Here is a 14577-nt window from a genome sequence, read left to right as displayed (position 1 = left end):
ATTCTAACAGCAATGTTAACAAGCTGGAAAACACTAATAATAATATTAAAAATCTTACGTCTAGCTGGCTGCTGTCGAGGTGCTTCTTCTACTAACTCCTTGAGCTTCTTCTTTAGCTCTCTGCTGGTTTTCTTATAGAAATAAAGATCTTTTTCCAGCAGCTGAACTTTATCCTCATACGCTCTCGAGATTTCCACAATACCTTCTCCATCTTGCTCTATGAAACACAAATTTGAATATCAAAGTTAAACCACATGCAGCAGCCAGACTACACACACACGGATTTAATAGTTTTCAGCTATTAAAACTTAAAACTTCACTGACGCTTTTGGAATACCCAGTATTTGCAATGTACAAGTTTCTCAGAGTATGTAATTCCAAAGCCAATAGATCTCTGTAAAGTGAATGAGTTTGCTTCTGGTGCAGCTTGAATCCTGGTCTCAAAATTACGGTCTCTACTGAATATTATAGCTTACAATGTCACACAGATCCTATCTTCTGGGTAATGTTCTTGATTCACTAAAGACTCACTTGGTGACCTTCAGAAAAGCAGTCCTGGCTGACATTGTGTATAACTCCCAGTATCTACAAGACTGTTCCATTGGTTCCTTTATTTGTTTTAAAGTTATTGATAGTTTAAGAATATATTAATTACATTTATTTTCTTATTTAGAAAGATATCACAATATCCTCAGGGGCTATGGCACATATAGGTAGGTTTTTCTTTGACCAAAATAGACCATGACCTATCTTCACTTGAGTGGATTTCTTTATGCTCCCACCCCCAAATCACCTGGCTAGCCTCCTAGTGATGAGCCTCTCAACACTCAGCAGGACTGGTCCTCGCATGACTAGATACATAGTCTGTCTTGTCAGGCTTAACAGGAAATACCCGTAAAGATGTTTCCAACTTGTTAGGCTCAACCAGAGATTGTATTCAACTGGTATAATAGCCTTAGAAAATCCAAGGTCATCTCCATGCTGGGATATGAGGTGTTAAAAAAGGATTTTAGGAGAGATATGCTAAATTTGCATTTTTTAAAATCAGACTTTATAACAAAATAGTAATAACATTTCTTTAGTGCTTGAAGGTTTGCAAAGTGCTTTACAAATATTATCTCATTTCATCCTTAGAGAAGCCCTAAGAACCTGCTATTGTTAACCTCATTCTACAGATACGGAAGCTGAGGCAGATGGTGGCTAAGTAACTTGCCCAGGGTTACACAGCTAGTAAGTATCTAAGGCTGGTTTTGAAATCAGGCCTTCCTGACTCTAGGTCCAGCACTCTACCCACTGTGCTAATCTGTATAGGAAGCACCTAGCAAAGACCTTTCTCTACCAAAGTGGATTGGGACCTTCTCTGTAATTTATATAGTCTTAGAGAATTTGCCTAGGCCCTGGGACCGATTCTAGTCAATAAAGGGCAGAGATAGGACTTGAACCAGGCTTCCTCTCTTATCCACTATACCATGCTACCTCACAGATTTTATATAAAAATTTTAAGTTCATTATTCAGAAAGAAACTAGTTTATAACTGGTCTCTAATAAGAGACTCTCCTTTTCATACCCCTTTAGTTCAATGATGTAAACCACTCCCAATTTTCTGTTACTCTATCTCTCCTGCATATGCATGGTTGAAATGGATGTGTATTAAAGCAGAGCTTTAATAATTTTTAAATTTTTCAAGTAAAATTCATGGAAAGTATAACTACATAAATAAGCAATGTAAAAAATTCCTATTTAGCTTGCACAGATAGTGCTTAAAAGCAGTAATTTTAAGCAACATTTAAAATATCACTTTCTCAACATTTAAAATAAGATGCAAATTAACTGACTAAATGAGATCCCAATATGGGTATGTTTGAATGTAGTAAATTAAATGACCCTGACAAAAATCTCATCTTGGAAGCAAATGGTTGCTGCTCCAGTTACTTGTCAAAGAACTAATACACAGATAGTTTGTCTTAGCATTCCAAATCACCATATCCTTCTTGACTGATTTTGTACCCACATTACTTCTTTTGGGACCCTCTTAGTAATTCATTCCCAGACTCAGACTCAGGAGAATCAGGACTAAACAGCCAGGGACAATCAGGAGGTCCCTGGCAGAGGAATTGTCACTAGTGCAACTCCTTCCTGTACTGGCCCTGCGACGAGGTAATACGATGACCACATGTCAAAGAAATTCTCCATCAGAGCTGACTGATGGGACACCCATGTATACTGACTATAGGTACCTACTAATGGACTATGGCATTTCTAATCAACTGAATATATGATGAAGAATTTTAAGAGCAATCTAGCTAGAGGTTCTAATAACTCTGATCTCTCCTGACATAGGTAGATAATTATTTGCCTTTTACTGAAAATGAATTCCCTCTGTCTGGGCCAGGCAAAAAGTAACAACAGCTATAAAAGAATAATAATTTTTAAATTGTACATTAATGGTTGTGCATTACCTTGTCTCCTGTACTCTTTACAGCTCACTCCCCCCACGTGAAGTCTTTTTCCCTGTATATTCCCCACTCCCCACTAGTGTTCATACATTTCACCAAAGAGAAAAAAATACCTTTGAAATACTGTAAGAGCAACTGCGTCTTTTGTTCATGCTCCTTCCGTTGAAGGGTTAGCTGTCTGTCACTCTGCAGCGTGAGGTGCTCTAATGCAGACTCCAGTTCCCGAATCATGTTGTCTTGTTCCTGAACCTTCATTTTAATTTCTTCATTTTCTAACTTGAGTTTACGCTCAGCCTCTCGCAAACTAACCACCTACCAAACATATAATATTTTAACTTTTTAATTATGTTCCAGGTTACCTGATTAACCTGTTTCCCTTCGTCAACATAAAGATGACTTTCTGGAGTTACTGTAGCATCAGTGGCAAACCAAGGTATTTGAGTTCTTGTAAGATTTATCTAACATCAGTACAAAAGAATTTGGCTTTAAGCAGCATTTGTTAGAAATATGAATTGGTATTGAGTTTCATTCCAGAAACATTAAGTGTCTACTTTGTGCAGTGCTTAGCAGAGTCGAGCACACAGCAGGTGCTTAATAAAATGCTCACTGAATAACTGTAATGTACTGTGCTGGGCACTGGTGACACAAACAGAGAATCAAACACTGTCCCCATCATTAAAGGAGCTTATAATTTAACAGGAAAATAGCACTTGTACACATCGACAATACAAATTAGATGGTAAGTACAAAAGGAGAGAATCTGTATAAAGTGCTATGGAGAAATTAAAGAGGGGGGCAGAGCCAAGATGGCGGCTAGAAAGCAGGGATTAGCGTGAGCTCCCCACCAAGTCCCTCCAAAAACCTATAAAAATGGCTCTGAACCAATTCTAGAACTAAAGAACCCACAAAATAGCAGAGGGAAGCAGGGATCCAGCCCAGGACAGCCTGGATGGTTGCTGGGTGAGGTCTATTGCGCACGGAGCTGGGAACGGAGTGGAGCAGAGCAGAACCCAGCGTGGGCCGGCGGACCAACCAGACCAGGAGCTGGGTGGAGCGGGCCCTAGCGCCCTGAATCAGTGAGCTGTGGCAGTTGCCAGACTTCTCAAACTGCAAACACCAAAGACAGCAGAGAAGAACTGCAGAACCCACAAAACAGTGGAAGGAAGCAGGACTCTAGCCCAGGACAGCCTGGATGGTCTCTGGGTAAGATCTATCACGCACAGAGCTGGGAGCAGAATGGAGCAGAGCAGAACCCAGCGTAGGCCAGCAGATCAACCAGACCAGGAGCTGGGTGGAGTGGGACCTAGCGCCCTGAGTCAGTGAGCTGTGGCAGTTACCGGACTTCTCAACCCACAAACACCAAAGACAACAGAGAAGGTTGGTGGGAAAAGCTGCTGGGGACAGGGTGATAGAGTTCGTGGTTCAGCAACCGCCCTGGGGGCAGCGGAGGTAGGGCAGCTACAGAACTACAGCTGCAGTTGCTTCCAGCCCCAGGCCTACCTGGCGGGAGGAATTAAGTGGTGGATCAGAGCAGGAGTGCACAGCCTGCTTAAGATCTGAGTCCAGTCCGGGTTGAGGGTTCTTGGGGAAGGAGGAGTGCTGGTGTGGCAGAGCTGGCTGTAATAGCTCTGAAAACAACAGCGCATCCCCTCAAGCTTGGAACAAAGTACTCTTTGCTCTACAAACAAGTCATACCCTGCTGAAAAACTCAAGGGTCAAGTAAGTTGGCTGGGAACATGGCCAGGCAGCAAAAACGCACCCAGATTCAGTCCCAGACTTTGGAATCTTTCTTTGGTGACAAAGAAGACCAAAACATACAGCAAGAAGAAGTCAACAAAGTCAAAGAGCCTACAACAAAAGCCTCCAAGGAAAACATGAACTGGTCTCAGGCCAAGGAAGAGCTCAAAAAGGATTTGGAAAAGCAAGTTAGAGAAGTAGAGGAAAAATTGGTAAGAGAAATGAGAATGATGCAAGAAAACCATGAAAAACAAGTCAATGACTTGCTAAAGGAGACCCAAAAAATACTGAAAAAAATATTGAAGAAAACTACACCTCAAAAAACAGACTAACTCAAATGGCAAAAGAGCTCCAAAAAGCCAATGAGGAGAAGAATGCCTTGAAGGGCAGAACTACCTAAATGGAAAAGGAGGTCCAAAAGACCAATGAAGAAAATACTATCTTAAAAATTAGATTGGAGCAAGTAGAAGGTAGTGACTTTATGAGAAATCAAGATATTATAAAACAGAACCAAAGGAATGAAAAAGTGGAAGACAATGTGAAATATCTCATTAGAAAAACCACTGACCTGGAAAATAGATCCAGGAGAGATAATTTAAAAATTAGTGGACTACCTGAAAGCCATGATCAAAAAAAGAGCCTAGATATCATCTTTCAAGAAATTATCAAGGAGAACTGCTCTGATATTCTAGAACCACAGGGCAAAATAGAAATTGAAAGAATCCACAGATCACCTCCTCAAATAGATCCCAAAAAGAAATCTCCTAGGAATATTGTTGCCAAATTCCAGAGCTCCCAGATCAAGGGAAAAATACTGCAAGCAGCCAGAAAGAAACAATTTGAGTATTGTGGAAACACAATCAGAATAACACAAGATCTAGCAGCTTCTACATTAAGAGATCGAAGGGCTTGGAATATGATATTCCAGAGATCAATGGAGCTAGGATTAAAACCAAGAATCACCTACCCAGCAAAACTGAGTATCATGCTCCAAGGCAAAATAGGGACTTTCAATAAAATAGAGGACTTTCAAGAGAAATTAAAGAGAGATTACTTCTAGATTTGGGGAGGAGTTGAAATGGAAGGTTTTAGGATGCAGTATCATGTCTGTTTTAGGCCTTGAAGGAAGGGAAAGGTTTTAGAAGGTGGTATGTAGAAAGGAGCAGAGCAATTCATTCAAGGTTTGAGATTTGACACGAGCAAAAGGTGTGGAGACTAAAAATAAAATGATGAGAAGAGGGTGAATGGAATTAAGCAGCCCAATTTGGCTAGAATGCATGTTGTATAAAAGGGAGTATTGTGGAAAAGTAGATTGGAACCAGACTGTGGAGAACCTTGGTGGTATGAAGCATGGATTGCAGAAGAGAAAGCCTAGAAGGTGCAAGGGCCTTTAATCATAGTAGTAGCAATGAAAAAGACAGGGAAAGAATACATATGATTTGATAATTAACTAAATAAGATGGGGTGAAGGAAGACTAAAAGAGAAAAAAATCCAAAATTTTTAATAATAGGCTATTAAGAGGATGGTGGTGCTTTCAACAAAGAGGGAAGTTAGGGAAGAGGGAGGTTTCAGGAGTAGGAAAAAATAAGATATGTAGCAGACAGGTAGAAAGATGAGACTCTGAGGAGAGGCCAAGGAAAGAGATAATAGATTTGGGAGAAATCCAAAAAGGAGTATTCACTGAAGCAGTGAGAATATTTGAGATAGCCAAGGAAGAGGTCAAGACTATAAAGAGAAGATTATCAAGGACAAATCCTTGGGCAATGCCTCCCTCTAGCCAACCCTCTAGATTCCAGGGGTGGTGGGATAAATAAGCAGAGCAGGAAAACAAGGAATAGTTATTTAAATATTATATCAAGAATTGTCTCCTTCCTCCCAATGAATTTCTCTAGCATGATGGTTTCAAATTGTATTTTACACTTTTTTTGTTTTTAGCACTATTGCTCTTAAAAGAAAATTAAGAAGCTAAATCTTTTAAAACCACCTAACACTACTATCTCCCAGCTTAAGCCTAGAAATTAGGTGTTAAAGTTGAATGCCACTTAATGTTAGACTCACTAGAAGATTCTTTCTGTGCACAGACATATATTGTAACTGCTTTAAGCATACCACAAACTAGCCATTCTAAGGTTTAAAGTAAAAACATCTAAAAAATCTGCTATTTAACATTTTTTACAAATGACTTGAATAAAGGCATTAATCATGCCCATCAAATGTGCAAATGACACAAAAGTGGGGATAACTATATATTTGATGAGAGTCAAGAGCCAAGAAGGTTAGGGCTGATGAACTCTAATAGGAAAAAATACAAAGTCTTTACACTTGGATTTTTAAAAGTAACTTCACAATTATATGATGGAGAGGTATGGCAGAACAACAGAGTATCTGAGAAGGATCTGATGGTTTTATTGTACCATCAGCTCAGTATGAGTTAAAATTGTAAAACGGCAGCCAAAAAAGCAAATGGGCTACGTTAAATGAAGCATAATGGCTAGAACTAGGGAAGGGACAGTCTTGCTGTTCTCTCCCCCTGGTTAAGACCACATTTGGAATTCTTTGTTCAGTTCTGACTAAAATGGAGTGATGCTCTCCAACAGTGAAGGGCCAAATGAGGAAAAGTTTAAGGAAACAGAAGTTTAGCATGAAAAAAAAAAGAAAACTCAGGGGACTTGTGATAGCTATCTTCAGGTATCTTATCCTGTGGAAAAGGATTAGATTTATTCCACTTGGCTTTAGAGAGCAGAATCAGGGAACAATAGGTAGAAGTTAAAGAAAAGTAAATTTTAGTTTTAAAAGGAAAATTTCCTTACAACCAGCTATTCAAAAGTGGAATGGACTGCCTTGGGAGATGGATGATTTCCTCTCATTAGAAGTCTTAAAGACTGAATGACCACTTCTTAGTTATGCTGTAGAAAGGATCTTGATTAGGTCTAGATGGCTTCAGCGGTTCTTTTACAATTTTGGCAGTCCTCTCTGAATCCTCCTAAAGGCTTATATTCTAAAAATTACATACTTTTGCAATTTTGTCTAATTGAGAAAAATTGAAAGTTAGAAATTGGGAAGCAGTAGCGAACTAGAAGTAATTTCAAAAATTGAAATTCTAGACCCTTAACAAAAATTAGAGGCCTTCCCCACTTCTTCTCAGTGTTTCAGATATTCATAATTCATCTTCACGGGTACATTGCCCACCATTGGCTATTGCTGTGCCCAGAAAGATTAATCATCTGGTATCCACCTTGTTGGCTTGCTGAACTTATCTTGTTGGTCCTTGGAAAATAGGGATACAATCCATTGTGAAAGCCTTTCCAGCTTGAGCAAACCTGTCATCAAAATTGTCATTGGGCAGCACTGTGGTGTCACTACCATGCTTTCATGGGGCATCACAGAATAACTTTAGTGAAAGCCTCCCTTATCCTCTAGTCATTAAAGAATAACATCTTTCCAGAAAGAGAGTTTCTTCCTTTCATGCACTCCCAAGTAGTAGTATTACCTATGGTTAGATGGGAAGTTGTTAACTCTCTAATGTACCTTTTACTAAGGGTTTATAGCAAAATACAAGATCAACTGATACTCATTTGCCACTAGGTTTTTCTAGGCTGTTTTCTGTTACTAGAATATTTTTAAATAAAGTCCTTTTCTATAATAACATTGAAAACACTAGATGTTCTAAACTTTAATCATTACATTTGTTATGAAAAATATTTTTTGCATGTTACGTGGCTTTATTCCAAACTTAATATTAATACACCCTCGTAAGAAAAGATCAAATAAAATAGGAGATTTAAAAATATTATAAAACCTTACAAGTTTGTAATTAAATGGGAGAGAGGTGGGAAACTTTTTTGGATATACTAAAATGTTCAAATTATACAATCACATAAAATAGCAATAAGATTATATATATTCAAATAAAATTGAAATATATTATTATAATACATGCAACTCTAAATCTCATCCTAATGTCTACCTACTGGGAGAAGAAAGAGCCAGAATCTGGTCAAGTGCCCTATTTGTCATTAATTCAGATTTAAAGTCCAAATCTGTGTGGTTTTTTATTTTACTACAAAGAGCCAATCCTTTGATACCTATTTCCAAAAAGCCCCCAATAGCACCTTGACATCAGTTCGGATAAAAATAGAAAAGATATAAGATCTTACAAATTCATGATGTTTAGATTGATAAAGCACATTAACAGCTTAATCAGGAGCAAGGGGGGAGGGAATCATGATTTCACTACGAAGCAATGCTTAAATCGGTAGCCAAGGTAAGGACTATGATAATGGCTTTTGATAAAATGTAGTTTATCCTTTTTGAAAAAAAAAATTCAAACTGAATAATTTGGTTGATGTTTCTTTGGATAAACTATACATTTAAAAATTAACTGCAGTTAATGTTCAGTCACTTAAAATACGAACCTTGTTGAAGTATTTGTAAAGAATAGCTCTGATCTCAGCAGGAGTCAGGCAAATCAGCTTTTCCATAACATGTGCCTCACTCTGGGTCAGGATTTGGAAGGAGGCTCTAAGTGAATGCTGACGACTCTGGATATTTTCATTCTTGTAATCAATTGCAGCTTCCAGTGCTTCAATCCCTTCTTCAAGCTGGAAAAGAAGATGTTCTTCCTAGAGATAAAACACAATAGGAACCACTGAATTTCAAAAGAAAAGCTTCTATTGTTGGGCCTCATCACAGTCTCATTGTCCAACACAGAAAAACATTTCGACTATATATGCTACTGTGGAAAGAAAAATACCTGATAACTACAGCACTCACCAACCTCTAGTTTCTCCTAATAGGTTTAGCACTATTTCCTTTCTGCCTTGTAGAGTGTCATTAAAGTCCACATTCTCTTTTCTGTAGTGGGATTTAGATCAGAAAATACTATGGAAAAGGTAAGACATAAGAGCTAAGTAGAGTATTAATAAGTAGAAATCAAAGGGAACATACTGAAAGGGAAAAAGAAAAAGCAGCTGCTTGTTCATTCAGTTGTGTCTGACTCTTCATGACCCTGTGGACCATAGATACCAGGCCCTTCTATCTCCCAAAGTCTTTCCAAGCTCATGTTCATTGCTTCCATGACACTATCTACTATCTCCTCCTCTGCCATCCTGTTCTTTTTTTTTTGCCTTCAATCTTTCCCAATATCCGGGTCTTTTCTAAAGAGTCATCATGTGGCCAAAGTATTTTAACTTCAGTATTTGTCCTTCCAATGAGTAGTCTGAATTAATTACTTTAAATACTGATTAGATCTCCTTGCTGTCCAAAGGACTCTCAAAGGTCTTCTCCAGCACCACAATCCAACAGCACCAATTCTGTGGCACTCCACTTTCCTTATATAGTTGAACTCTCACAGCCATACATTACCACTGGAAAAACCATGGTTTCAACTATAATATGTACCTTTGTGGGCAAGATGATATCTCTGCTGTTTAATATGCTATCCAGATTTGCCATAACTTTCCTTCCAAAGTGTATACATCTTTTAAGTTCGTGGCTGCAGTTGCCATCTGCAGTGATCTTGAGCCCAAGAACATAAAATTTGACTTCTCTTTCCTCTTATTTGCCAAAAAGTGATGGGACCAGTCATCATGCAGCAATGAGGACTTAGTATATGATAAAGGACTTGGCTTTTTTTTTAATCTTTAGGATATGATGGGAGAGGAAATGTAAGAACGCGGTTAACAAAAGGAAAACCTTGGGAATCATTATTGACAATCATTTTTGTCTTAGAAGTTCTTGACAACTATCTTGATATGTCTTTGAAATAGCACCAATTTATATACTGTGACCCGAAGAATACGACTTCTACTCCAGATTGCTGACACTTACATATGCATGTGTGTGTATGTAAGGGGGATAGAGAGGGGGAGAATGTCATCATATGTCTCAGGAAGAATTCGAAATATTTTTCATCAAGCTGGGAAAAAGTATGCTGACATCTAGAACTTTATTCAGAGGAAAATACATGATAATCTATCCCACTGGATGTTTGAATAAGACCCTCTTCTTACAACACAGTTTTAAACTATATCCTGAGAGAATGAGTCGAAAAAAATCACTGTTCAGTATTCACTCTATTTTTCTAAAGAGTCACTTAAATATCAACATAGAGGTTTGAATAATTATCCCACAGGGAACAAAATAATGTCATCATCAGAATGTATTTTAAAAATTCATGAGAAAGGGCAAATTTTTTAGCATAATCACCTAAATTCCTAAATCTGTATGGAACATGGTGTGGATATAGCCTAATCAGTTAATAATACAAAAATCATTTGTATTTTTAATGCATGTTATTTTGTAGGAAATGTCTTCATGTTTTTTTTATCTGGGTTAATATAACAATTCAGCCACACACACTTCATGGCACTTTTAAACAACCTGGTAAAGCTGGAAGTTGGATGCTGATGATCCCCCTTTTACAAATGAGGTCCCAAAAGGTGAAATGATTTGTCCAAGACCACACAAGGGTCAAAACTAGGATCCAAATCCAGGCCACAAAGCGGCCTTGGGGTAATGCTGGTCCACCCTCCCGGGCTCTGCCTTGTGAATCCAGGAAGTAGTTCCACCTCTGAAGGCCATGAACAACAAGGTTCTATGGATTTAAAGTGTATGCAGTTCTTGAGTATACCTTGACCCAGAGGAGAGAGAAGCAGCTTCAATAAATAGATGCTAGGTAGAAGGGGAGAATCCAAGTAGTGATAAAAAATTTTTGTCATGGAAATTCACCAAGGAGATGTATACACATGCAGTAGTCAAGAGCTGACTTTATGTGCCTTATCTAGATAATTTAAATAAGTTCAAATACTTTAAATAAAGTCTTTAAATAAAAGAGGGCTTATCTGTCAATGTCCAAACTGTTAGGCATCCTATACTAGAAGAGGTAACTAGAATTTTATCCTTCACATGAAGCAATCCAACCAGAAAACTTATAAGGGTAAAATAATTATTTTGAGAAGAAAAATTATGCTCTGAAATAGTTTTAAATAAATGAGGAGTTGTCCAAATTATAAGACAGCCTACATCTAGGCATATTGGTAGTGGCGGCCTTGTATCATGTTAGAAAGTAGAGTACATGATTTATGATCTTCAACTGACCAGTTTATATGGCAGTAGTGGCATCCTTAGAAAAGGATGGGTTGCAGGTACATCATCTTTAAAGCTGTATAAAGCAAAGCATAATTATATTAACCTAGAATATAGTTTTTAGGAACTCATGTTTAATAAAGTTTCAGAGAGTGAAAGGGGCTCAGCAGAAGGCCACACAAATTCTGGGTTGCTTCAAGACACCTACCAAAAATATGATGTGGCTTTTCTTCCCTGCACACACACCACTGCCTCCCCTCCACCCTTTCTATTTGGAACTTCACCTAAGTTTTTTACAAGAAATTTTCACCATTCAGTGGACTCCTATCAATGAATTAAATCCTCAGCCTAACATTTAAGGTCCCCCACCAACTAACTCTCTTCCCACATTCCCACCTATCATGCCCCTTCTGCTAATGCTATATCTTATACATAAACACTTAATATGCATTTGTGTATGATGATCATCTTTCTATTGCATGAACATGTTGTACCTCATTACTGTTTACCTTTTATCCTACCTAAATTGGCTGTCTGCAGACCCTTCTCCCTAAAGTCAAGCATTTTACCTGTTTTAAGATTTGGCTCAATGCATTGCCCTATAATCACTGCCTTGCTATATATTCCTTGGCACTAATTTATCATTTGTGTCATTATCCATAACTTATTTAGATTTGGAGAAGGGAGGATAGACTGGAAGCTCTTCAAGGGACAAGACTATGTTTCATAGTTTTGTTTCTTCCATAGGTCATTGATATGGTTCTGGGAATGTAGATTCTCAGTAAATGTTTATTTGATTAATTCTGCTTTTCTTTATGCTCTTCCTATTAATTTTCAATAGCATGGAGCTCTAATTTGATAGTGTTACCCAATTTTTCACAGAAAACCAAGCTGTATGTTTCAGAGGATGTGGTGGGACACTGTGGACTTGAAGTATTTCAGAAGCTACTTACTCCTCAATCAGTATGTTTTCACATAGCTACTAATAAAGATGGTCTTAATTACAATAAAATAATTTGTTTCATACTGGCACGTCTATTATACCACAGATATGTCCCTACCTTCCCTTGGTTTTCCCACAGCCCTCCATGACAAATCCCAAAAGCTTCCCCATCACTCATTCTTCCCAGTTATTTAACTTCTCTTGGATCTCTTATGCTGTCTTTCAATTATTACTGGAAACAGAAACTTAAGTATTTATGGAGAAATGTCTGCTTCAAAAAGCCACTTCTGATTTTCTGGTAAAGGAAGTCACAGATATTTTTATCAACAGTTAAAACTTTTGAGGAGACAGAAGTTGCTTGGGAATTTGGAAGCCAGCTAATAATTTATACGGTTAAAATGTTTAAGAGAAAAGAGGGAATGTGGTCCATAATAAAAAGATTTATACCTAAAATTTGTTATATGAATATCTGTAAATGGCTGGACATACTACTGAACACGTAAGAACAGGCTTGTGCACTTTGCCTATGGAGAACGCATTAGTTACTATTCCTAGGAATGCCAGCCAAGAGCTATGTCCATAAAGCTCTAAGAGTGAGGACTCCACAATGTGTGTACAATCATGCTTTACTGTATTAAATTGATTTCACTTGATGAATTTGTTACAGTTGGAGATTCCAATGAATTTTAAAATTTACCAGATTTTATGTTTACCTGACAGAGACTGAGGAATTATTTAAATTATGCATTAGTACAGCACTTCCAGTTCCAGTGAGTATTGACTTACTTCAGGGGATAACACTCTACCATTTTTAAGTTTCTCATCGATACTATTTCTTCTTCTTTGTAGCTGATCTTTTTCTTTCTGAAGAGCCTGGACTTCTTCTGAACTCTTTATTTGCTCCTCAGCTGGAATGCTCTGGAGCTGCATGCTTTTATTAGCCAACTCTTGGTCCAACAAGTTCAGGCGAGTTGATATTTTCAAACTATCTTTGTTTAAAGCCTAAAAGACACAACCCATCCCACCCCTCAAAAAGTTATTAATTCAAAGTGTATATGAGTATTAATAAAAATGTTGCAAAAACTAAATCTGAAAGTGTGTTTCCATTTTATATAGGTATTAGATGAAATCAAGGTAAGAGTTACAGCTATTTATAAAAATGTTTCCATTAACTACTTCAAATGGTGGGCCTTAAAAATTTCTGTAAAGGCCCTCTACATTTTATTAATTGTAAAATGAAAACTTTCCTTACAGAAGACCTCTCTCATTTATAGGTTCCCACAAAAAAACAGCTTAGAAAAGAGAATAATAGGAGAGTCCTGACAGGTGATGACAGTAGTTATTCCTATGCTATATTTTCAACTGTCTTTTGCCCAACAACCAACATTCACTATGAAACTTCTAGGGATGCTTTTCCTTCAAAACTTCCATGAAAGTTCAGCAGCCAAACCACTAACCTAGGAGAACATTCAATATTTCACAAGTTTGCTTATAAACTTTAGTCTTGAAAAACTGGGCCATTTGCTATTTTAATAAATGGCAAAAAAAGTAAGTTGAGAACATGAGAATTTTATTCCTTTCACTTCTTTATCGTGCGATGACCCACTTCTAAGAGAAGACACAGTTTATACAACCCTCAAACTAGAGCTAGATACCTGACTGGATCGCAACTTCTTGCTTTCCAAGTGGCTCTTCTCTTGCAACAATGCTTCCTTCTTGGAGACAATTGCTTCCCTTTGCTTCAAGTCTTCTTCCAGCTCAGCTAATTCTTGATGCTGATGAAGAACTCTTTCTACTTCTTCATCTAACCACTTCTTTTGTTCATCCAGTTTCTGCATTAAAAATCCAGAAACATGTCATTTGTTTCAACTTTCACTCGTGTAATGGTTGGCAACAAAAATAAACCAGAATCTACAGAGTGGCATAAATTCAGATGTCTGGAAACTTTAAAAAAAAGTTTTAAGTGTCATTAGTAAAAGAATTATTTTATGGAATTATGAAGTGGTAGCTCTAGTTAATAAATTTAGGATGAAAGAAACCTTTTTCCCACAATTCCGAACCACATTTTTACATTTTATATATATTCTTTTAAAATATGAACCCTCAGCATTAGCATCAACAACAATTTATTGACATTGTTATACATGTAAACATGTTATGTATGCGAACCAATTCTGACCTTACAGGGTTTCATTAAGCTCTTCATTAATTATCTGAAAGAAACTTTTCTATTTAAAAGGAGTTAGGATCTATTTTTCAAAAATATACATTAAAATAAATTAGTCTTAAAGTCAAAGGGGTAACAATTTTATATACTTAAAGTCAGTTTCTAGAAGATAATGTTATGCCCTTAT

At 37.3% G+C, this 14577-nt stretch overlaps 1 protein-coding gene across 1 annotated transcript in view; it reads right to left on the bottom strand.

The window, feature by feature from the left end:
* Positions 1-14577, bottom strand: part of KIF27 (kinesin family member 27) — a 131852-nt gene that overhangs the window by 10115 nt on the left and 107160 nt on the right. The window contains exons 12-16 of the mRNA XM_036738847.1: positions 13879-14055; positions 13010-13225; positions 8610-8816; positions 2570-2768; positions 59-217 (exon numbers count right to left, since the gene is read on the bottom strand). Coding sequence (XP_036594742.1) covers positions 59-217; positions 2570-2768; positions 8610-8816; positions 13010-13225; positions 13879-14055 — 958 coding nt within the window. The remainder of the gene's footprint in view (positions 1-58; positions 218-2569; positions 2769-8609; positions 8817-13009; positions 13226-13878; positions 14056-14577) is intronic.

Source organism: Trichosurus vulpecula, chromosome 9, assembly GCF_011100635.1.
Source record: "Trichosurus vulpecula isolate mTriVul1 chromosome 9, mTriVul1.pri, whole genome shotgun sequence".
In the NCBI taxonomy this organism is placed as follows: Eukaryota; Metazoa; Chordata; class Mammalia; order Diprotodontia; family Phalangeridae; genus Trichosurus; species Trichosurus vulpecula.
Note: the sequence above shows the minus strand (reverse complement) of the source record. Positions and strands in the feature narration are given on the sequence as shown.